This window comes from Saccopteryx leptura, chromosome 1, assembly GCF_036850995.1.
Source record: "Saccopteryx leptura isolate mSacLep1 chromosome 1, mSacLep1_pri_phased_curated, whole genome shotgun sequence".
Taxonomy (NCBI): domain Eukaryota; kingdom Metazoa; phylum Chordata; class Mammalia; order Chiroptera; family Emballonuridae; genus Saccopteryx; species Saccopteryx leptura.
Window position 1 is genome coordinate 241,920,498 of NC_089503.1, and position 24,273 is coordinate 241,944,770.

The following is a 24,273-nucleotide window of genomic DNA, read 5'->3' on the forward strand; positions in this document are numbered from 1 at the left end:
CTTTGCTCAAACCAGATGAGCCCGCGCTCAAGCTGGCGATCTCGGGGTCTCGAACCTGGGTCCCTAGATCCCAGTCAGACGCTCTATCCACTGCGCCACTGCCTGGTCAGGCATTGCTTTCTAACCATACTAGAAACAAGGGTACTCCTACTTCAATCTTTTTGTGTGAGAAAACTGGTGTCATTAATGCACAGTAGGGACTACATGCCTGGAACAAAAAGACTGAAGTTAATTACTATATTAAACCAATACCCATTTTCACATATCCTAATCTGACAATCTGTATCAAATCTCTATTTTACTTATTAGATCTTATGTAATCAGAGGAAATGCAGAAAATGTTTTGTTCAACCCCTGTGGTATCTTCAAATATTTGGAATATAAGGATGCACTCCACATTTCAAAATCTATGAATAATCTTTCTACAAATTTTCCCAGACACATTTATGTTAGTCTACTTGGGAGTAATGAACCTTTGAGTATTATCATAAAATGAAGAATTACAAAACACACAGTCTTCAATTTGCTGAAAGCACTGTAAAAGTGGATTAAAGACTAAAGTACAAAACATTCTCTGTAAATTATATGCCATATAGCCAAATTAATATGGGAATATGGGTAAATAGTAAAAGCTATCACTTTAGAGTACTTACTATGTACCAAGTATGTACTTTATACACGTTTTCATTTTATACTTTACAAAAGCTTATATGATTATTAACTCCATTTTACAAGGAAAGAAACTATGGTAAGAAAAGTTCACATAACCTGCCAAAAGTAATAGAGCTAGAAAGTGATAGAGCCAGAATTCAAAGCCAGGTCTGTCCAAATCTAAAACCTATGCTCCTTACTGACATCATTTCCTGCCTCCTTGTTCATACCTGGTAAACCTACCCTTGTCCATAATTTAAAAACCAGTATAGAAATACATACATACTTACTTAATCCTGTTATTAGTTATATCCATTAACTTATCATAGTTTTCTTTTTTTTTTAAGTGAGAGGAGGGGAGATAGTGAGACAGATTCCAGCCACTGGCTGAGGAGGAGAAGAGGAAGAGAAGTGTGAGGGGGAGGGGCGAAGAAGCAGATGTACGCTTCTCCTGTGAGTCCTGACAGAGAATCAAACCCGGAACATCCACAAAATCAGCCGATGCTCTACCACAGAGCCAAGCGGTCTTTAGGTACTTTTAATGACTGTTCTTTAGAAACTATGACAGGCCCTGGCAGGTTGGCTCAACGGATAGAGAGTAGGCCAGGCGTGTGGATGCCCTGGGTTCAATTCTCGGTCAGAGCTCATAGGAAAAGCACACATCTGCTTCTTCGCCCCTCCTCCTCATGCTTCTCTTCCTCTCTCTGTCTTCTCCTCCCATCTTGGCTCGATTGGAGTGAGTTGGCCCCGGGCACTGAGTATGGCTACATGGCCTCCAGCTCAGGGGCTCTGGTTGCAATGAAGTAAGGGCCCCAGATGGGCAGAGCATCGCCCCCTAGTGGGCTTTGCCAAGTGGATCCTGGTTGGGGCTCATGCTGTCTCTGCCTCCCCTTCTCTCACAATAAAAAAAAAAAAAGTGTCAAAAAAACTACCATTAGAAAAATTCAAGTAAATTTTCATAAAATCCCGAGAGGTCAAGGAAAAAACCCCCACAAAATTTACACAACAAAAACTCTTTCATTGCTTTGGAGTTACTGTTCTTTAAAAAAAAGAAACTGATGGTAAATACGGTAAGGCCAGAAAATCATTTTAAGCATTTAAGAAAATTCAAATACTGTAAACCACTAGCTTAAAGGGTGAATAAAAGAACTCATTTGTCAAAATCACATTACTGCCAATACGTAATGACTGAATTATAGGTATTATTATATTTTGCTCTTTGTCTAAAGCTTTATTATCAGCCAAATAACAGAAAAGATATAATCACAGCTTGGGCAACTTTAAACTTCTAAATGGCTATTATCTGTAGTGTTCCAGTGTTTCAAATTTCTTTATAAAAGTATGTCTAAAAAATAAGTAACATTCCCCAAACATCAATCTTTCAAACTATTAGAGTTTGAACCTAAACAGAGCTTTTTAATGTATAAGACGTAGTTTAAAATAACATATTCTTTCTCTGTTTTTTTTTTAAATTTATTCATTTTAGATAGGAGAGAGAGAAAGAGACAGACAGAGAGAGAGAACGGAGGAGAAGCAGGAAGCATCAACTCCCATATGTGCCTTGACCAGACAGGTGCTGGGTTTCGAACCAGCGACCTCAGCACTGCGCCACCACAAGTCAGGCTCTCTGTTGTTTATCAGTCACATTCATTAGATTAGTTAACAGGGCACTATAAGGAACACTTTTTTAAGATATGTCAAAGAACAAATTAAGTCTTACCTCCATTGCTAAAGCTGCTGTCTGTTGGTCATAGTGATTCAGAAGATTAGGCATGAAGGTAGTATTGTAAGGCAAATCCTGGCACATCCTCAAGGTAATAGGTTCACAAGAAAACAAACTGTGCCCATCTATATGCCACACAAACATAGTCAAGGGCCAAAGGTAGATGATCCAACTCATAGCCATCCTTCTTGGATCTGAATGAGATTTGGATGATCAGGCTTATTCAATATATATTTTTGATCTTTACACACCTACAGGTCTCAGCTTGAATAAGCACTTCTTCTATATCTTACTATTAAGTTCTTCAAACTGTTAAATACTCTTTGCACTGTCAGAGGTTTGTTAGGTTGGTCTCATAAAAGGCGTTTGTTTTTGGTTTCACAATATGGGAAAATGACATCATCTTGTTTCTTCTTTTCATTTTATTACATAGGGCACATTTGTCCAACATATCAAGTTGATCAACCGCATTCCCAAACAACAGATTCCATCTTAGGAGAAGAGCTATTTCTTCTTTTGATTCAAATATCTGAAAAGCATTTTAAAAAAAAAAAAAAAAAAAGGAAGAAATTAGTCATTTCCTCTCAAAACATTGTGAAGTTGATATAAAATCTTTGATGAGCTCAATAATGTTTCAGAATATAAAATTAATATACAAAAGTTAGATTTTTATATTATAACAGTAACTATCATAAAGGGAAACAAACAACCATTGATGAGAGATATCATACTGACCTAACAGATAAAATACATAGGTAATTCATAAAGGGATAGTACTATAGTTTTTCTGTCTTATCATTTATGCTATAAACAATCATTAAACAGCATTTAAAATATAAATTAATATTTTATGTCAACTGTATTGACAAAATTTTTTAAAAAGCATTTAAAGGCAAATTTTCTTCCCTCAATTGTTTATATAATATAGTTTAGATTATCTATATTGATTGCAATTTTCATTTACCACAAGCTGTAATTGACACATTTTGAAAATTTTTCATGCTGTTTTCTCATTTTATTTAAATAGCTGCCATACTTACAATCTAAGCTGTTAATTTTTTTTTTTTTTTTTTTGTATTTTTCTGAAGTTGGAAACCAGGAGGCAGTCAGACAGACTCCTGCGTGCGCCCGTCCGGGATCCACCCAGCATGCCCACCAGGGGGCGATGCTCTGCCAATCTGGGGCATCACTCTGTTGCAACCAGAGCCATTCTAGCGCCTGAGGCAGAGGCCATGGAGCCATCCTCAGCGCCTGGGCCAACTTTGCTCCAATGGAGCCTTGGCTGGGGGGGGGGGGGGGAGAGGGAGGAGAGGGGGAGGGGTGGAGAAGCAGATGGGCGCCTCTCCTGTGTGCCCTGGCCGGGAATCGAACCCAGTACTCCTGCACACCAGGCCAATGCTCTACCACTGAGCCAACCGGCCAGGGCCTAAGCTGTTAAATTTAAAATTTGTTATATGTGTTTTAATCATCAACAGAGCATTTTTACATTAGTTGATTTGGCAGAAGGTATCAAAAAGATAAAATATAAATAAAAACAAAAAGATATGGATTAAATCATCTTTGTAGCTGTGTGAATGAAATCATATTGTTTAACTTTTCTGAACTCAGAATTTTTCTTCCTGAAAATACCACCCTCAAACAGGGATGCTGTAGAAGTGAATTATGAGATAAGGAATGTAAAAGTATTCTATAAATGATAAAGCAGCATCAAACATTAGGTAATTTTTTAACTGAATTACAACTGATACAAAGGCTACCATTTTCAACCAAATACTGAACTGGCAAGTAGAGGCTGTAAAAGTAGTGTCGGGAAATTTTCCCACAATGCATCATCTTTTTAGATAGCACAAAAATTTAGTACCACACACACAGATGCAGAGATATTTTATCAACAAATGTTTCATTATATAGAACCAGGCTACAGAGAAAATAAATTACCCCTAGAAAGTCAAAGCAGAAATAGGAATGATTCCCAGTTAGTTTCCACTAAGCTTTAGAACCTTTGAGTTGCCCTTACTTTTCCAGAGGCAAAAATACTTCTCTCATTTGGGAATGAAGGGGTGTGAGTGGATCGGAAGTCAAGTCTGGCAGGAAAAAAGCATATTCTAAGTTATAATCCTTTCATTTAGTTTAGTGATGATGTTAAAATTGCTTTTATTTCATTTTGTTTCATATGCATTGGATATTTCTATGTTTGTTGTCAGGAACCTAGTTTGGGAAAACATTGAGAAATTCAGGTTCAGAAATTCTCAGAGACCAAGATTAATTAGAGTACTTAAATGCTAGGGGTCATGACAGCTTAGACCTTGAGACCTGGAACTGGTTTGGCTTAAGCAGGGCAAGATACTGTCCTTTGTGCACTGCCTACCAATGATTGAAACCTCTGCATCCCAAGCTTTAGTTACTAGGCAGAAAAAAACTATTTGGAAAAAGTAAAAGAATGGCTGAATCTTCCCAATCTCTCTCTCTAGCAGATGGTCTTGAGTAGTGGAGGAAAAAAGGGAAGTCTGTGGTCCCTAGCATTAATAACATTAAAGTTATGAGCACTCCCTGCCTCAAATGCCTCATCTTTCTATACCAAAATCATTAAATCGGAAACCTTTGTCAAAGCCTCTTGGCCTGTCACATTTTTTTTTCCTCCTTAAAGCTGGCCCTGGAAATTTGAAATCTGGCTATAGAAAATTGACACTGAACAGTTGTTTATACTTAAGTTTAATGATCATTCCGCACAGTAACAACCATGTGTATCATTAAATATGTGTCAAATAACTGCTGAAAGCTTTATTTGGTTACAGCATTAAAACCACCATGTAAGTTCAGTCTTTGTAGTTTGTTGCTTATACAGCATGTTCATCTGCTTGCAACTAAAAAAAAAAAAAAATTAAAGGGAACACTGCTCCTTATTAAATATGTATATAATAATAATTTCAAATATTTCAATGTACAAATCTATTTTTATAAGAAGTAATGGGTTTCGCCCTGGAGAGGTAGCTCATTTGGTTAGAGTGTTGCCCCAATACGCCAAGGTTGTGGGTTCAATCCCTGGTCAGGGCCCACACAAGAATCAACTGATGAACGCATAAATTAGTGGAACAACAAACTGATGTTTCTCTTTCTCTCTCTAAAATCAATCAATAAAATTTTTTTTAAAGTGATGGGTTTCAAATTTATGGTTCAAAGACTACCACATAAAACCTGAGGAAGAAACTGAGCAATGCCTCACTGGATCTTTAAAACCAGATGAGACATCCCTTACACTTTTTCCTACTCTATTTTACCTGACTTCTTTTCAATCATTCCTTTTGCCTCATTTGGAAATAAGGATTCCCACCATTTTATTAGCTTCCTTTATGTTCTACAACATCTGTACTATCATATAGCAAAACTTTGGTAAAATCTATTACATTAGGGTGGGCCAGAACAATTATCTTAATATATCAAGACTATAGTTTATGATTATTAAAATTAAGAAAAAACGTCATATACAGTGAGACAAAAAGAAAGAAAAGCAAAAATAGTAAGAATTTCTATATCCCCCATGTTAGAGGTTCTCTAATTTTAATGTGTAGCAGATTCATGGATTCTCCCCACAGGTCTAAGAAACCTGAATCTCTATAGGACATGCATTCTAACAACTATCTCAGGTGCTGTTACAAGTGCTATATAAGCCATATTTTAAGAAATTCTAGCCTAAATTACAATAATTTAAAAGACTATAAATATATTTGAATATAACTGTATGCTTAGCAAAAACAAGACATAAAATTAATTTAAAATTTTTTTTTAAAAAGCAGCTAAAGGCCCTGGCCGGTGTCTGTCCTGGGTCTGGTTCCCATCAGGGCACACAGAAGTGACTGACTGTTTGGCCTCCCCCTTTTGTCCCCCTCCTGCAGCCATGGCTCAGTTGGAGCAAGCTGGCCTTGGGCACTGAGGATGGCACCAGTGGCCTCCCCTGAAGCACTACAATAGTTCGGTAGCCCAGCAACAGAGCAATGGCCCCAGATGAGCAGAGCATTGCCCCATAGGGGGCTTGTCAGCATATGTGGGAGTCCTTCTGTCTCCTGCTTCTCACTTAAGAAAAATAAGTAAATAAAAGCAGTCAAATAATACTTTAAAAGAAAAATGGGAAAAGGACATGAATTTACAAAAGAAACACAAATAGCTGATACATGAAAAGATATTCAAATTGACTAATAACAAAAAATGCAAATCTGAGGTAGCATAGCAACTGATTTTCTTTCTTTTTTTAAAAAATGCAATGAGAGGAGGGGAGGCAGTGAGACAGACTCCCTCATGCACCCCAGCTGGGATTCACCCTGCAAGCCCACTAGGGGTGATGTTCTGCCCATCTCCGGCTGCTGCTCCATTGAAACAGCAGCCATTTTTTAGCGCCTAAGGCGGAGACCATGGAGCCATCCTCAGTGCTTGAGGCCAACTCACTCCAACTGAGCCATAGCTGCAGAAGGGGAAGAGAGAGATAGAGAGAGAAGTGAGAGAGGGAGGGGTAGAGAAGCAGATGGGTGCTTCTTCTGTATATCCTGACCTGGAATCGAACCTAGGACTTCCACACGCAGGGTGGGGCTGACGCTCTACCACTGAGCAAACTGGCCAGGAACAGCAACTGATTTTCAATATTAAGAAAAAATCATATCACCTACTAGCTAATCAAATGGTATACACACACAAAAAAAACAACTCTTGATATGCATTTCAAATTACACTTCAATAACATAATGAAATATCTATTTCTAATCAGGATCGTCTGAGTGAGGGTAAAAAAAGTCATTTTTCCAAAGGTAGGTTCATTCATGTTAAAGCTATAAGTTGAAGTTCCAGATATGCAGACAATAGAGAAGGTCCTGGATTCAAAATACAGCAACTCAGTAAATAAAGGTTAACAGTTGTTTTGATATTCTTACTGATATTGTGTTTTTTACTAAAAGGAATATACAAAATTTCAACTAAAGAAAGGGACCTGCTGGGTTAATATAACTGAAGTGAACAGTTTCAGGGCCAGGGGCCCACAAAGTGAGTGATATGGCAACAATTTATTCATGCTATACCTATGAAAAAACAGGCACACTCACTTTTCCATACAGCAATTTAAGATAAAACTACTTTCAGCTTAAATTACAAGATTATCATTCCATACAAAAAAAATCCCCAAAAGGATTAGATATATTTAACCCTCCATTTTAATTTTTATGAATGTGTAACATTGGAAATCTAACAGTCTCCAATCACCAGTTTTCTTTTGACGATAAAAAGAAAAAGCCCTTAAAATAAGTTAAGTATTTGTCCAGAAGCACAGCAATAAAGGGGCAGGGGATACAATCTTGGAAAGCTGTCTCCTCAGGCTGGCTGCAAAGCCAGACCCAAAGAACAGGAGGTGGCAACTGTGAACAGGAAAGCAGGCTGAATCCCAGTAGAAACAATGACAAAAGTGGGCCCTCAGGGCTTGTCAAGAGGGTCCTGAAACAAAGACTATGTTGAGCAATTCTATTCCAATTTATACGCTCTGTACAGAAAGTGATCCCTTTCATCATTCTCAGTTTAGATTTAATTTTCTTGACATCCTATAAATGTATACAACATTTTGCATTTCCAATTCAGAAATACCATCTAAAAGTTGCCTCACACACAGTGGCTCTACAGTGGAAACAGGAGGAATATTCTTTGTCTTTTTTCCAAGTGTTCTAAGAATGCATTGCAAGAATTAGCAATGACTACCTCTAACAGAGTTTCTTGTCTCAGGACAATGTGTTGTTAGAAGAGACAAAATATACACTTGGAGCATACTCACTGCTCTAAGCCGTAATTACATTCCTTTTCCTAAAACCCATGTGGTCTGTGGCCTTTCATTTTCCACATTTTATTCTTTAAAAATAAATTCATTCTCAAAATTTGCATCCTTGTTTATAAAAGGAAGTTTATTAACTTCATATTAATTCCCAAGGACTAGATTCCTGTTAATCTCAGAGTATCTCTTTTCTGCTCTTTCTTATTTTATCTAATATTTTTTGTAACTTTATCTAATTTTTAAAGTCCATCTTGTCTTTTACCAATTACAACACATAGACTCATCTTCCAATGTACTAAGTGATGGCTTGGAAAAAAAAACACAGGAAAAACAAATACCTCTACGTTCAAAATTAAATGAACGGTGGGCCACAAAATCCAGTCTATATAAATTACAAATTATTTTTAATACTAAAGATAGCAGAAGATCTTTTAAAATTAACCTGATAGCGTGCGGAGGACCCGGGTTCGATTCCCGGCCAGGGCACACAGGAGAAGCGCCCATTTGCTTCTCCACCCCTCCGCCGCGCTTTCCTCTCTGTCTCTCTCTTCCCCTCCCGAAGCCAAGGCTCCATTGGAGCAAAGATGGCCCGGGCGCTGGGGATGGCTCCTTGGCCTCTGCCCCAGGCGCTAGAGTGGCTCTGGTCGCAATATGGCGACGCCCAGGATGGGCAGAGCATCGCCCCCTGGTGGGCAGAGCGCCGCCCCATGGTGGGCGTGCCGGGTGGATCCCGGTCGGGCGCATGCGGGAGTCTGTCTGACTGTCTCTCCCTGTTTCCAGCTTCAGAAAAATGAAAAAAAAAAAAAAAAAAAAAAAAAAAATTAACCTGAAAACAAAAGTGGAGAGTGAAAAGACAGCCTGATTCTAGACTGAAAAAAAAACTCATCAGGCTGAAATTATGACCCACCTTCCCTATCCAATTAAAATCTGTTCATCAGAAAATTTTCTAATACCAAGTCCCTGATTATTTTTCCCTTAGCAAGGTTGTATGGTTTATACGCTTTTTCTATAAAATTCAGTAAGATAAAATTTAGGGACCAATATTTGTTGGTTTTTTTAAAGCCCGCTAGCCTAGTCATATTCATCTCAAACTTCATTTGCAATGCAGTCCTTGGATCCACCCAAACTGTCAATACTTTTCAGCATAATGAATTGGAAAGCAAAAAGAGAGAAATAATTTTTGACACACAGTTAAAACTCCTTCCTCGCGAATGAGGAGTTCTTACTCTTCAAACATTTATTCCTAGCCCTATGGAAATGTCACTATTAAAAGTCTGCCTTTTCTCAAGCCCTGCTACACATCTTTTCAAAAATCTACATTGAGTAGTATCTCCAGTACACATTTTCCAAACCAGTCTCTTTATTTGTTATTGCTCTTTTTGTGGGCAGCTTCACCGTTAAGCAGCTATAATTCCAGAGTTTTAGCAATAAAAAAAAAAACTTGAGGCCAACAGCATTCTCCCTGTGTAAGGGGGTCAAGATGTGTCAGGAGCTGTTTCCTGCCACCTGTCTCTTAAAGAAAATAAAATCAACAGCAGCCTATTATTAACAAACTAATATGCTCAGAATAAATTTTGAGTATTAAAGCTGATCGTTTTACGTACTAACAAACTATCTGAAATTTAAGTTGGGTAGAGATCTTTTTTTCCCTGTCAAGAGGGAAAGAGAGAACTTACTGAGTGAAGGAAGACCTTGTCTCTCCTCCTCTAATGATAAAGCTTTCTCATTGCACTACACGAAGAATGTGAACTTTACTATTAAATTTCCCTCCTACTTCAAATATCTGAATCATCAAACTCCCTCCAAAAAAAAAAAAAAAAAAAAAAATCCACCTAAATGTTCAAAGCACAAAATAAAGCTGAAGGGAAAGGGACTATATTAGCTAAGATGAGGGAAGAATTCTATCGTCCCATCTTTTCCTTCTGTGAATGGGACAGTATTATAAATTCAGGAGAGATGCAGAAGTAGGGAATATTAACCATGGGTGAGAAAAAAAGAAATAGGAGGTAAGAGAAGGTAGGATGGTAGGCTTTATGAATGACTTGTTTTCCTGATAGTTTCAAAGCATTGGGTGGGTCGAGGAGGCGCATGTACTTTCACTAAATAAAAGACAAGATGGTAAGAAAAGAGCTGCATCTTAATTATATTTTATCTTCAGCTCTATCCTTCCAAGAGCACCCGGTTAAGCTTTTACACTTCTTCCCTACTCTCCTAACTTGAATCTTTTCCCCTTTATGTAGTGGTTTGGTAGTTCAAGTAAATGCTCTTTTTTTCCCCCTGGAGGAAAACGATAGTATTGATTTGCTGAAAAGTACGGATGGAAAGCATTATCTTGAGGAGTAATTGCTTCTTAATAACAGAACTTAGGCTGTCAGCACACCACTGAAGGCTCAAAGAATGCTGAAGAGGGAGGCAACATCCCCAATGTCAGCCAGCTCTTTGTTTCCTCGCTCTGGTTCTATTGGCTTTGCAAAGTGACCCAATTCCCATAAACGAACATTACAGATCCATCACAACTACTTTGACAAAATACGATTTTGTTTGGATACTTTCATGCAGCAGTCATGTAGAGAGCTGCCAGTGCATCTGCCTGAATTCAGCAGGGAACCGAAATTCAAATTTTCATTCATACCGGGCAAGAAACTAGACCTCCTTTAATAGGGTATATATTTTTGAACTTCCAGTCACTCCTATGCCTAAATTAATGGCATATGCTTTTGCTTGGGGGGGGGGGGGGGGGGAGAGATGGAAGGGGAGAAGCCCTCTTTCTCTAATAGAGGAGGCACCTAACTCCAAGACTCCTGAGATTTAAAAAGCCTCTAGGAAGATGTTAAAACGTCTTGAAATATTGTAACAACATCTTTCAGAGGCCATCTGCTAATTACCCAGCAGCACCCATGCTATGGGAAACACAGAGCCTAAAAGGGTGCCGCTGGGGGGGTAGGGGGTAGGCATTTGGGAAGGGAGAGCGACTTTTGCAAACTGGTCCGGGGATGGAGAGAATAACTTGCAGGGTTTGGAAATAGGTCAGCCAGATGCTAAAACAAGGTCCAGGCTGGGGTAAAATTCGAACGTGGGTCTCCGGCGTCCCCAAGGGCCCGGGGCGCCGAAGCCCTCGGCGCATTGTCCTCCCCTGGCTGGCCGCCGCGTCCTCCACCCACGCTCCTGGCGGGCGGGGAGCGCCACACGCCCCCGCGGCACCGACCGCGGCAGCGGGCTCCGGCTGGGGGCTCCCGGCACGTTCCCCCGAGAAGGGCTCAGGCCCGGGTGGCGGAGAGGGAGCCTCGGTCTACACTCGCACAGGTTGTCCACCGCGGGCTGAGGACACAGAGGGTTCATAATCTCCCCGGGCATCTGCCCACCTCAGCCCACAACTCGGCTTCTCCGCATCCCCTTGGCCAGGGGTCGATCCCGAGAAACCCCTTCCGACCCCCCGCCACAGCCCGGCGCCGAAAGCTTTTGTTTTGGCCGCGACGAGAATAACGATCCCAGAGGAGGTGCCGGGGCTGCTGGTGGCTCCTCCAGTACAGGGTTAGAGAGGAGCGGGCAGCCGCCGCCGCGGCACCTCCTCGCTCCGCACACTCCCCGCGCCCTCTGCTCGCTAACCCGGCCGGGGAACCGCACACCTCGGTGCTCACCTCACAGCGCGGGGCCCGGGCTCCAAGGTGGGGGCGAAGGTGCTGCAGCGCCCGCCGCGGCCGGCCACGGGTCCCGCAGGTACACCGAGCGAGCGCCTCGAAGCGACCGCGAGCTTTCACGAGCGTCGGGGCGCGCGCTCCGGGGATTGCGCGCGCACGTATGGCGCAGGCGCGCTGCGCAGGTTCGTCCGAGCGCTCCCATTTTGAGCTCGGCTACGCGGGGTTGACTCCTCAAGCTTCGTGGTTGTCTGCCTTGCGCCATAGGGGATGCCTTGCGGTGTCCTAACCCGGCGAATTCGTCCCCAGTTCTGAAAGCGTTTTTATTAAGTGTGTTCAGGCCTCTGCAAAACCCTCCCTCCTCTGCTGAGACAGCGCGGAGACTAATCACCCCAGCCTATGATGTTATTATTGCAAGAGCGCCAAAACCTGTACTGAGAACCAGTGTGCCGACCGCGGGACCCCGGCATTCGAGGTGGTCGGGAGGCGGGTCACCGAGTGCTGAGGGTGGCTCTGAATGCAGGTAAATGTAGGCAACTGGCCTGTTGTGGAGCTCCAAGCTAAAACAGCAGGTAGGGTACCTGCCCTGAAACAGTACATATCCTCTTTGCTAAGACTTGAGTGAACAGGTGGAGTTTGTGGTTATCGATGGCATTCCTCATCTTTTTGGTCCTTAGAAAATGTTCCCTTTTGCTTTTTCTACATAAACAATTTTAGGGCTGCAAATGTTCATAGAGATCATCTAAACGCAACCTCACATTCTCAGCTGAGAAAAAGAACGCCCAGAATATAAATATAAATATAAATATAAATATATATATATATATATATATATATATATATATATATATATTAAATTAAGTGAGAGGCCAGGAGGCAGAGGGACAGACTCTCCTATGCACCCTGACCTGGATTCACCCGGCAAGCGCCCTACCAGGCAATGCTCTGCCCACCGGGGGTCGCTGCTCCATTGCTCAGCAATAGAGCTATTTTAGCGCCTGAGGCCAGGCCATGGAGTCATCCTCAGCAGCTGGGGATAACTTGCTGTAATCATTCAAGCCATGGCTGTGAAAGAAGAAAGGGGGGTGGGGTGGAGAAACAGATGGTCACCCCTCCTCTGTCCTATGTGCCCTGCTGGGGAATCAGCCTGGGACTTTCACAGGCCTGTGATGGTCTACAGCTAAGCCAACTGGCCAGGGCACACCCAAAAAGATTTAAATGACAACCCCAAGTAATGCAGTATTGCCATGACAATCTACATTGATTTGAAGGGAAAACTGTTCTTTTACACTGTTTCACCTACCTTTCTTTTCCTTTTTGTTCTTTTTCAACCTAGACTTCAGAAGCATCATTTTGTTCTGTTGATAACACAAGAATGAGAATGCACTTAACACAAATCGATTGTACTCTTAAAAATAGTTAAACTGATAAACTGTATGTTATATATATTTTACCACAATTTTTAAAAGGTGCTCAATTAGCCCTGGCCGGTTGGCTCAGCGGTAGAGCGTCGGCCTAGCGTGCGGAGGACCCAGGTTCGATTCCCGGCCAGGGCACATAGGAGAAGCGCCCATTTGCTTCTCCACCCCTCCGCCGCGCTTTCCTCTCTGTCTCTCTCTTCCCCTCCCGAAGCCAAGGCTCCATTGGAGCAAAGATGGCCCGGGCGCTGGGCATGGCTCTGTGGCCTCTGCCTCAGGCGCTAGAGTGGCTCTGGTCGCAATATGGCGACGCCCAGGATGGGCAGAGCATCGCCCCCTGGGGGGCAGAGCACCGCCCCTGGTGGGCGTGCCGGGTGGATCCCGGTCGGGTGCATGCGGGAGTCTGTCTGACTGTCTCTCCCTGTTTCCAGCTTCAGAAAAAATGAAAAAAAAAAAAAAAGGTGCTCAATAAAATGTTAAGTGAATATTGAGTATTAAGCTTAGACAGCCGTAAGTATAGTTTAATATCAAAAGGTGAGCAATGAGAAAAAGCATAATAAATGAGATCTCAAGTGACATTTTTCAATTTTCCTAATAAATATATGCTTGGGCAATACCAATTTTTTTTTTTTTTAAAGTTATGTTGATCCTTAGTCTGATTCTAAGCAAGCCAATGTGTCTATGGAGCCAACACTGCCTTTACTGAGGGTGGGTAAGGAGGCAAATATATAATATATATGTGAAAAGCCATGTGTGCCCGCTTTATATGCTTCCAGGTTCCTTGCGGCTGCAGAGCCTGTGGAGTGGTGCAGCTATATGCATTTTTATGCAATTTACACAGTGCCCTTTGAAAACTGTCAGGCGTAGAACATATCATAGCTTACATGGGGAGGTGAAAAAGAAATTATCACTGAAGTGATTGACATGATTAAATCTAAGAAATATTACACAGAGTGAAAAAAAGGAAATTACTAGATATGTAAATTATTGTACCTGTCCAAAAACACCTAGCTGTATTTTGTAAATTATTGAATCTGTCCAAAAACACCTGGCCATATTTTTTTATGAGGGCAAATGTATATCTAGCATAAAAAAGTGGACAAGTACATTACACTCCAATTTCATGACAGTGCTTGCCTCTAGGCAGGCTAGGCAGGGAATGAGATTTAGAAAGTGTACAAAAAGGGTTTCAGCCCTGGCCAGTTGGCTGTGCAGCTGCAAGATCATCGACCTGGCGTGCAGGAGTCCCGGGTTCGATTCCCGGCCAGGGCACCCAGGAGAAGCGCCCATCTGCTTTTCCACCCCTCCCCCTCTTCTTCCTCTCTGTCTCTCTCTTCCCCTCCCGCAGCCAAGGCTCCATTGGAGCAAAGTTGACCCGGGCGCTGAGGATGGCTCTGTGGCCTTTGCCTCAGGCGCTAGAATGGCTCTGGTTGCGACAGAGCGATGTTCCAGGTGGGCAGAGCATGCGCCCTGGTGGGCATGCCGGGTGGATCCCAGTCGGGCGCATGCGGGAGTCTGTCTGCCTCCCCGTTTCCGGCTTCAGAAAAATACAAAAAAAAAAAAAAGGGTTTCAACTATACTGCTCACAAAAATTAGGCGTTATTTCAAAATGAATATGAAATGATAAAAGAAGCATTTGGGTTTTTTTATTAAACAAGAACATCAGAAAAGCAAACAAGTCAAAGAAAGTTGTTCAATTATGCAAATGAGATGCAAAACCAACTTGTATTTCATTGGTGAAAATGCACTATACAGAAGGCTGAAAGTACTGGAGTATCTGCACGTTCCTTGATCGCCTAATGTTTGTGAGCAGTGTATTAATCACAAGAAACAAAAATGTTAATTTTTTTTAAATCTCGATAGGAATACACGGGTTTTTCTTATGCTGGTATCTAAACTTTTCTTTATTTTTGAAATGTTTTATTTAAAAGTAATGTTGAAGTATCGTGGACATTGAGCTGGTGTGCTCACTATGAGCACAGCACAAGTGAATGGTGTCATTCAGACTAGGGGTAGTGGTGGGGGCAGACGTCAGACTGCTGAAGTGCTGGACAAGAGGAGCTCCAGAGGGACTGGTTGAAAGGATAGATGAAAGGAACCTTATTTCAGGGATAAAAATATTAAAATCCAATAGGGATAAAGTGTTACTGCCCTCTTTTATCTCATCTCTCATTCCATGTTATAACCACCAATAGAAAGTCTTTAATGAGCCGTAACTTCACAGAGAGACAAGCACTCTCACAGCATGTCCTTAAAACTGGTCTCTTTCTGGATGAACCCGTTTTGAAACCTTAAATGTTAACTGGTAATACACAGTAATTTAGTATTGCATGTATGTACCTCCCTCAGTCCACCGTTCACCACCACCAAAGGATTTATTTATTCATTTACCCTGGTCACGTGAAAAACATCACTCACCAGTCTGGAATTCAGAAAACCTAGGTTCTAATTCCACTTTGGCCATTTACAAATCCTTAGTTAATTCAAAGAAATCAACAATCTCTGTGGTTTCACGTTTCTTTTTATTTTTTAATTAGAGATATACAAACATTGTCTATTTTAAAACTACGAAACACAATACAAGCATAGGGTATACATTTAAGTTGGAGGTGAGTATATTCTTATCTATTTTAGTGAGTAAAGCGTCTTTTTTGTTTTTTGAGTGGTAGGTTGTTTTGTTTTGTTTTTGTTAGCTGCTGCCCATAAGAACTACTTAACATTACTAAAGAAGCTCTGTCTGAAATTTTGAATTTTGGATTATTCTCCAGCACTGTATAGTTCTATCACAGCAGTTATCACTGTGGGCCTTACAATATTTACACGTTGTGTTTTACAGTCTTCCTTATTAGATTCTTTTTATTATCCTTGTATTCTCACTCCGCCCCTTATTACATGGTGGGTGCTCAATAAATTTAATTAAATTAGACTGGATTGTAAAATTTCCCACGTTCGGAGTTATTAAGTCATGCCATCTGCTGGTTCCACGATGTATCTATCAGTCAGCCTGAATTCCTTAATAATCTGGTCAATTAAAATTCATATTGAAGCGTTTGTGAGTTTATGTGTTAGACAATTTTCCCACGTCCTCCCACTTCCTGTTGCAGGTGCTATTCTTTTATTGAACCCAACACGAATTATTTTTACTCCAACCATCTTTTTTTACCTGTTGGCCACTCTTAAAACCTGGAAAAATGGAGTTTGTATATCAGAGGCTCGGAGTGACCAGAGCAACATAATTGGGTGTGCTCAGGAGGTTGGCCTGATTTGGAAAACAAAAATATCTGAATGAGGGCTTTTAATGCTGCTTGTTTCAGGATTGGTTGCATCTTCGTCTTAGCATTGGGAGATTGCAGTCCCTCCCACCCTCTGGGCACTCTCATTTTTTCAAGATATCCCCGGGCCCAGTTTTGGAGCCAGCCCTCCTGGATCTCCTGGCCAATCACCAAACCACACATTGTTGCCTAAGAGACCCCGGATGCCAGCGAAAGGATTTATAGATGATGATTGGACTACTGGAAGCTAGCTAGGGCTGGGGGCTGGGCACAGTAAAAGAAAAGGCAGCTATGGCAACACCAGCCAGCGCGTGAGGCTTGAAGGAGGGAGTCGAGCGGAAAGAGGTGAGGCAGTGGGTAGTGCATGAAAAAGATGGAGACTCTTTCTTCAGAGCTCCACTCTCAGATCCTCTTGGACTTCTCACGAGCCTGGTCAGTGCTCCTGAGGATGACATTTTGCTCCGTTTCAGCTACAGTTAAAGTGCCATATGTTTCATACTTACGAAATTAACAACAAATAATTATTTCTATGCCTATCAAGCACTGACTCTTTTTATCGTACTCTAGTTTTTGCTTTCTAACTAGTTGACTATTAGATGAATTAGTATTTAAATCTAACCATGCCTCTTTGCCTGATACTTTCCTGATAATATCTGAGGTTCCCTTCTCTAATGATGCAGCAGTGTACAATGCGTGAGTTGTGTGTTAGCAGAGAAATTCAATCCTATTCTGCTTTGTAAACTCCAAATAAAAACTGGATAATCCTGAGTATAATCCCAGTGCTCAATTGTTTTGAGTTTCACCCTGCATTTCCACTAGTTTTAATCCTTAAACTGTTCCCTCCACTGTTGCATTCATTCATTCAGTTGATTTAATAAATATTTATTGATCATTCATTATGTACTATGAATTAAGATTCAGGCAAGCAGTCTCAGAAAACCACATAAACAAAGAAGCATCAGAGTTTTATATTGTTTTCTCTGGAGATTAGAAGTTTGAGTGTCTCGGCAGATAGTGCACGAAGGGAGAGAGGCAAATGAGGCTCAAAAGGTAGATTGAGTAAAGTCATACTGGACCTAGACTTGCATACAAATAGTCTGGGTATTCTTTAGTTATTAGCAAGACTCTGAAGATTTTTGAGCTGAAAAGGGACATGATCAATTAACTGGTCATTAAAAAAAAACAAAACAAAAAAAAAAACACCTCCCTAAGTAGAATGGTGGTTACCAGAGGTGGGAGGGGGAAGATATTGATCAAAGGATACAAACTTTCAGTTATAAGGCGAATTCAGCCTGATCAGGCAGTGGCGCAGTGGATATAGCATCGGACTGGGATGCGGAGGACCCAGGTTAGAGACCCTGAGGTTACCAGCTTGAGCCCGGGTCATCTAGTTTGAGCAAAGCTCACCAGCTTGGACCCAAGGTCGCTGGCTTGAGCAAGGGGTTACTCAGTCTGCTGTAGCCCCACGGTCAAGGCACATATGAGAAAGCAATCAATGAACAACTAAAGTGCCACAACAAAAAAAACCTGATAATTGATGCTTCTCATTTCTCTGCATTCCTGTCTGTCTGTCCCTATCTATCCCTCTCCCTGACTCTCACTCTTTATTTCTGTAAAAAAAGAAAGAAAGAAAGAAAGAAAGAAAAGAACGAATTCAAGTTCTGGAGACCTCACTTAGAGCATGGTGACTATAGTTAATAATAATATAATGTGTACTTGAAATTTGCTAAAAGAGTAGATCTCAAGTGTTCTCACCATACACACACACACACACACATATATACACACACAAATGGTAACCATAGGAGGGGATGGATATGTTAAATAATTTGATTATTCATTTCACAATGTATAAATATATCAAAACATCATCTTGTACCATTTAAATATATATAACTTTTATGTGTCAAAAAGGAAAACTCTAACAGTAGACTATAAACTCCATTAAAGCAGAATTTTATCTTTGTACCTCTAACAGAGGCCCACCAGGTCCTACGCAAAGTTGAATAATGGTGACAATGTGAAGAATGGCTTGGAAAATGGAATTAAAGATGTGTAGCCACTGGAACTTGACCAGAGGACCCATCCTTGCTGTTAAACACGGAAATAGAACCATACATTGGCGGCTAAGGCCATAGGCCCTCTTTCTTTTTATCCAAAGAAAAATTAAACATTCAGGAACAGCCATGAAGGAGGAAAAAGGTCACAAAAAGTCAGCAGCAAGCTTTATATGTGGAAGAAGGGAAGATGACTTGCTTTATCTTGCTGATAGAGAGGGGGGCAATTATTTCTGTGTATGTTACATCAAGGCATCTGTCTTATAATAGCCCTGAGTGGTCTATACCGTGAACATGTGTGTACATGCTGACGTGCACACAGCCTATCTTCTGGAATGAAGGAAGGAGGAAGAAAAAGTAAAAAGATAATGATAAAAGTCCGGGCAGGACACCCATGTTCATGCTTCAGCAGGGCTGTATTACCAAGAGGGCTGTTTCTCCTAGCCAGGCCTATCTCTTGAATTCTAGTTTTCCTCAGGTTGATTTGAAGAAAGCCTAGTACATATCATTTCTAGCTCTGAGAAACCAGGGGAGGGGGGAATAAAAATAAAATAACCGGTGTGGGGCCTTGGGGAGGCCCTAGAGAAGCTCCTTTGTCCTAATTCAAAATTTTCGCCGAGCTTGTTTCCTATACAAAGTGGGAAGAGAGAGGGTTTCTCAGCTTACAGCAGGAATTTTTAACCTGGAGTAAGCAAAATTTTATGTTCATGTGCATTTTTCTAGGGAGAAGATTCATAGCTTTCATCACATTCTCAGAGAGTTGTTTGGCCCTCAAAAAAAATTTTTTTAAACCACTGGTTAATAAGAAGGAAGGTGAAATGTAAATAACAACAACAAAAAAGAAATATATAGTATTTAACTGGACACATCTAGATTCAGTGACCATGCTTTGTATCTATAATTTGCCTGTTCACATGTACTTTTATAGCTGCCAATTAATAGTACTGCAATGAAGTCATTTCTTACGCCTTTTGCAACTCAGCTAAATATGTGTGACTTTGATAATGAGCTGCTGGGGGGAAGAGAAGAACGTTGAGGGCTGGTCTGAGCCGCCTGGACTCGGTGGTATGATGGCAGCAGGCAGCTGCAAGAAGGTATTGTCTAATGATGCCACTGAGGTTTTAGAACCTTAGCTTTATTTTCAGCTATAATTTAAACCTGAGAGATAATATTGGATGTCAAGTGAGAGCCTGAGATTTCAGATCTAGCATTTGGGTGAATCCCATATCAGCCAAAAACTAATGATTTTTTTTAACTGTCCAATATGTGCTGTTGTAGAGAAATTTGGGGGACCCATAGATCAGACAGGCAAGCCCTGGTATCCTCAGTCATCACTCCTGCCTTTCAGTATGAAACCCACTTTTCTCCTAGGAGAGGAGGCGGAAACACTGGAGATAGACATTGAAACTACCATCAATCTGCTTTCAGTGTTTTCCGCCTTAATATATCTGTCACGGCCCTCTGCAGGACAGGTGTTGAGGCACTCTGTGAATAGTGGGGAGTTCTGAGAAAGGCTGCAAGGAATGACCATTTATCGTGGCCACCTATCCTCTAATATTCACAGTAGCAGTTGAGGGTGGACATATACATTCTTGTTTTACAAATGAGAAAACCAAAGCTCAGATAGAGTAAACAACTTGCAAAAAGTTATATAGCTACTAAGTTGAGAGCCGGGATCAAACCTGTCTGAAGTTAAAAAAAAGTTTTGGTTGTAAATAATAGAAATAGATTCTAGCTAGTATAAGCAAAAGTGGAAATTTATTGTAAGGATATCAGGTGGCTCATTGAAAGGACAAAAAAAAAAAAAGGTTTTTGAAGGAGGAGGCAGCAGGAAGAACAGAACAGCATTGCTACTTTGACCACCTCAGCTGTAAAGTGGGGACAAGCCAGCATCAGCCCAACTGGCCTACCTTTGTCTAGTGATCACCTCTTGGCCAGGGAAGGGGAGGCCACCTTGATTAACCAACCCAGCAAACTCAAAACAATGAAGGAAAAGTAATTCCTCATGGAAATTTTAGTGCTTTAATCAAACGAAGGCAATGGACATTTAAAAATAGAACATTGCCCCAGTAAACCCAAATCTGTCCAGCTCCAAAGGATTGGTATTGTACATTACATCATTCTACTTCTTAAATATGGTATCAAGGTAGAACCCTTGTTACTTAGATGTCAGAAAGTTAAAAGGGGGGGAAGAAAGTCACAAGGGACAACTATGAATATTGCACTATGGTTTTATAAATTAAAATATCTCTTCTTTCTAGCCAATATAGTATGTTCTTAGTTTTAGGGGTGATTCTAGATTTCCATCTATGGTCCAATGAAAATAAAGTAATGTTAAACAGATGTGGGTCTGATTTCCAGTTCCAACATTTACTGTCTGTATTATTTTGGGCAGAACACATAACTTAAGTGCGTTTCATTTTCTTTATATAATGAGCTAAAACCAACCACCTCATCAGGTTGAAATGAACTTTAATTAAGTTCATATCATTTAAGCATAGATATAAAGTGCTCCCAATAAATGTTCTTCCCCTCAATTCCTTCTTTCAACATGCTAAAAGATTGTATAGTATTAGTATTTTTAGTATTCTGATGATTATATGATTCATCTCTTCTGATAGATATACTTTTTCTTATGGAAGAATACCCAGTTATTTCATGATGGCATTTGCACCTCCAAAAAGCACAGATGGTCCCAAAATGCAGACAAAATTGAGTACCTGGACACCATTAAACCATCAGCTTTTGAATGACCAGGTAAGTGACCAGAGTTGTTTTATCAATTACATCCATGCCTTTTTTTTTTTTTTTTTTTTTTTTTTCCTTTTCTTTTCTGAAGCTGGAAATGGGGAGAGACAGTCAGACAGACTCCCACATGCGCCCGACCGGGATCCACCCGGCACGCCCACCAGGGGCGAAGCTCTGCCCACCAGGGGGCGATGCTCTGCCCCTCTGGGGCGTCGCTCTGCCGCGACCAGAGCCACTCTAGCGCCTGGGGCAGAGGCCAAGGAGCCATCCCCAGCACCCGGGCCATCCCTGCTCCAATGGAGCCTTGGCTGTGGGAGGGGAAGAGAGAGACAGAGAGGAAGGAGGGGGGTGGGGAGGTGGAGAAGCAAATGGGCACTTCTCCTATGTGCCCTGGCCGGGAATCGAACCCGGGTTCCCCCGCACGCCAGGCCGACGCTCTACCGCTGAGCCAACCGGCCAGGGTACATCCATGCCTTAAAGAAAAAAAAGTATTGGCCCTGGCCAGTGGCTCAGTGGATAGAGCATTGGCCTGACTTATAGATATCCTGGGTTCAATTCTTGGTCAGGGCACACAGGAAAAGTAACCATCTGCTTTTACCACCCTTTCCCCTCTCCCTTCTATCCCTCTTCCCCTCCCATAGCCAGTGGCTTAGTTGGTTCAAGTGTCAGTCCTGGGCACTGAAGATAGCTCAGTTGGTCTGAGCATGTTAGCCACAGGTGCTAAAATAGCTTGGTACTTGAGCATCAGCTCCAGGTGGGGTTGCTAGGTGGATCCTGGTTGGGGCACATGTGGGAGTCTCCCCTCTTCTCCCCCCCCAAAATATCGAAAGTTTGGTTATCAAAATATAAACAGTATACAACAAGTGTTCAGTGAACAATTAAAGGGAAGCAACCCAGCTCCCTGACCCAGAAAATCAATAAATAAAAACTTTTTTAAAATATGAACAGCAATTGTTTAATATTGTATAATATAATGGATAAAAAAAAATAAGGATTTTTTCCAATATTTTTTATTGAGCCCTTGCTATGAGAGCAAGGCTGGCAATAGACACAGAGCCCCTACCTTCAAGGAAAATGTCTTTCTTAGATTTTTCTTTCCTCTGGTCACTGCTCCTCTCTGGTTCCAAATGCCTTTCTTCTCTGTCACTGGTTCTCTGCTGGAACCACCAAGAATGAGAGAGGAGAGGGTGCTCTATAAGGAGTTCCCAAGAAAACAGATTCTTTTGCGAGAGTTGCAGTAACTAGATAATGCTATATATTTAACCAAATAAATAAAATGAATAAATTTCATCCCATTACTCACATAATTCAGGTTCTTCTAAGAATTTAATTCCACGCTGCATACTGAGGAGGCACTAGTGGACTACACCCAACAAAGGATTGCATGGGTGGGGAGCTGAGTATCATGCTGGGATATGAGATTGGCCACCTTCTGGGTATTTCTGTTTCTTCTTTAGGTAGAGACAGAATTCACCCACAGGTCTGTGAGCTCCTATTGTCAATACAGCTGACCCTTGATCAACACATGTCTGAACTGTGCGCTTATATATGGATTTTTGACTGTGCAGGAGGTCAGCGTCCCTAATTTCCTCGTTGTTCAAGGGTCAACTGTACCTATGACAAAGACCACACATAGTTGGCAGTAAAATCAGCATCAGTAAAACTGACCTCATTATCTTGCTTCTACATACTAGTTCCTTCCTCCGGTGGAACACCAAGCCCCACTTCACATCAACTCATTTAAGCCAGACATCTTCCTTCTCTCTGTGGGGTCTGGAATTTGGTTTCCCCCAATTTACAAACTAATAACTTATCCTGTTACTTATGGCATAGAAGCCACTACAGTTTTGCAATAAAAGACACAAGATTCTTGGGTGAGAGACAAAGACCTTTACTATTCACGGTGCAGAAAACAGCATGAACATCATGTTTTTCTTGCTTCTCCTTGCACACCTCTTTGTCCAACAGGTGTGATGCAGAGGGTTCAGATAAATGCTACACACACCGTGGGCTTGTGTCATAGCTAAGGAACTATGAGCCCAGAGAATCCACTGCTTTTATTGTAAGCAGTAAACAAGCTTGCTCTTGGTCCAAAAGGGGGACAGTACCTCATTGCTTAAGGTTGCCTTGCTGCAAACAAAGCTGGGAGAAATGGTGGTCAAGGCCTTGCATACTTGGTATTCCAAGACATTTAGGAGTGTGAGAGGCCCCGGGAGGAGCGTCTGCCGGCACCCTCTCACCTCCATATCCAATTCATTTTCAAGTTCTAGGAGACTTCCTCCTGGAGCTCTTTATCTAGGGTCCTTTTCTCCATCCACCTACAGATCTCCAACTCCACATTCTCAGTTCACAGCCTCATCGCCCTTTTCCTGGGGCAGTGTAGTAACCCCTCATAGGTTTCACTGCCCCCACCAGCACCAATCCACCCTCTGTGTTGATCCCGGAATGATATTTCTAAAACCCTAATCTAATTCTATAATGGAAAACCAATATCAGGCCCTGCTCGGAAGGGTCAATTCCAAACTGCCACGCGTAGCATTGAGGACCCTTCATGAACTGACTTCGGCCAGCGTCCCAGTCCCAACCCCTGCCTCTGCTTCCTCTCATCCTATAGCCAGGCCAGCTAAGTGGCCCCAGATGAGCCATCTCTCTTACACCTTCACGCCTTTGCACATGCTCTCCTCACTGCCTTCTAGAAAAGTCAACTCGAACATCGTTTTCTCTGGGACACCTCCTCCTGCTTGCTTTTCTTTGCTATCATCACTTTTTACTGACTTTGCTGCTCAGCTCTAATGTGTGAAGAGTTGAGATTCTCTCTTTTCGCTCTGTCCGCAGTGCCTGATATTATTCCTGAAACACATGACACGGAGTTGCCCTGGGCCCTCCCTCCACAGACTCTCATCTTCTTGTCTCTGCATCCCTCCTTCCTTAGCCTGGATTTGATGCTTTGCCTCTCTGAACCTAACAGA

General features: G+C 41.7%; 2 protein-coding genes across 6 annotated transcripts in view; one reads left to right on the forward strand and one right to left on the reverse strand.

Moving 5' to 3' along the window:
- The window catches only part of FZD3 (frizzled class receptor 3), a 100,597-nt gene extending 88,660 nt beyond the window's left edge, over positions 1 to 11,937 (reverse strand). For 2 of the 3 annotated variants that reach the window (XM_066388431.1, XM_066388447.1), the window contains exons 1-2: positions 11,813 to 11,937; positions 2,372 to 2,903 (exon numbers count right to left, since the gene is read on the reverse strand). In XM_066388431.1, the coding sequence (XP_066244528.1) occupies positions 2,372 to 2,557 (186 nt within the window). In that variant the 5' untranslated portion in view covers positions 2,558 to 2,903; positions 11,813 to 11,937. Of the gene's footprint in view, positions 1 to 2,371; positions 2,904 to 11,780 lie in introns of all 3 variants that reach the window. The other variant, XM_066388439.1, reaches the window with a different exon arrangement.
- Positions 11,938 to 12,126: 189 nt separating this feature from the next.
- The window catches only part of FBXO16 (F-box protein 16), a 61,845-nt gene continuing 49,698 nt past the window's right edge, over positions 12,127 to 24,273 (forward strand). For 2 of the 3 annotated variants that reach the window (XM_066388513.1, XM_066388532.1), the window contains exons 1-2: positions 16,764 to 16,844; positions 21,178 to 21,313. In XM_066388513.1, the coding sequence (XP_066244610.1) occupies positions 21,215 to 21,313 (99 nt within the window). In that variant the 5' untranslated portion in view covers positions 16,764 to 16,844; positions 21,178 to 21,214. Of the gene's footprint in view, positions 12,333 to 16,763; positions 16,845 to 21,177; positions 21,314 to 24,273 lie in introns of those variants that run through there. The other variant, XM_066388523.1, reaches the window with a different exon arrangement.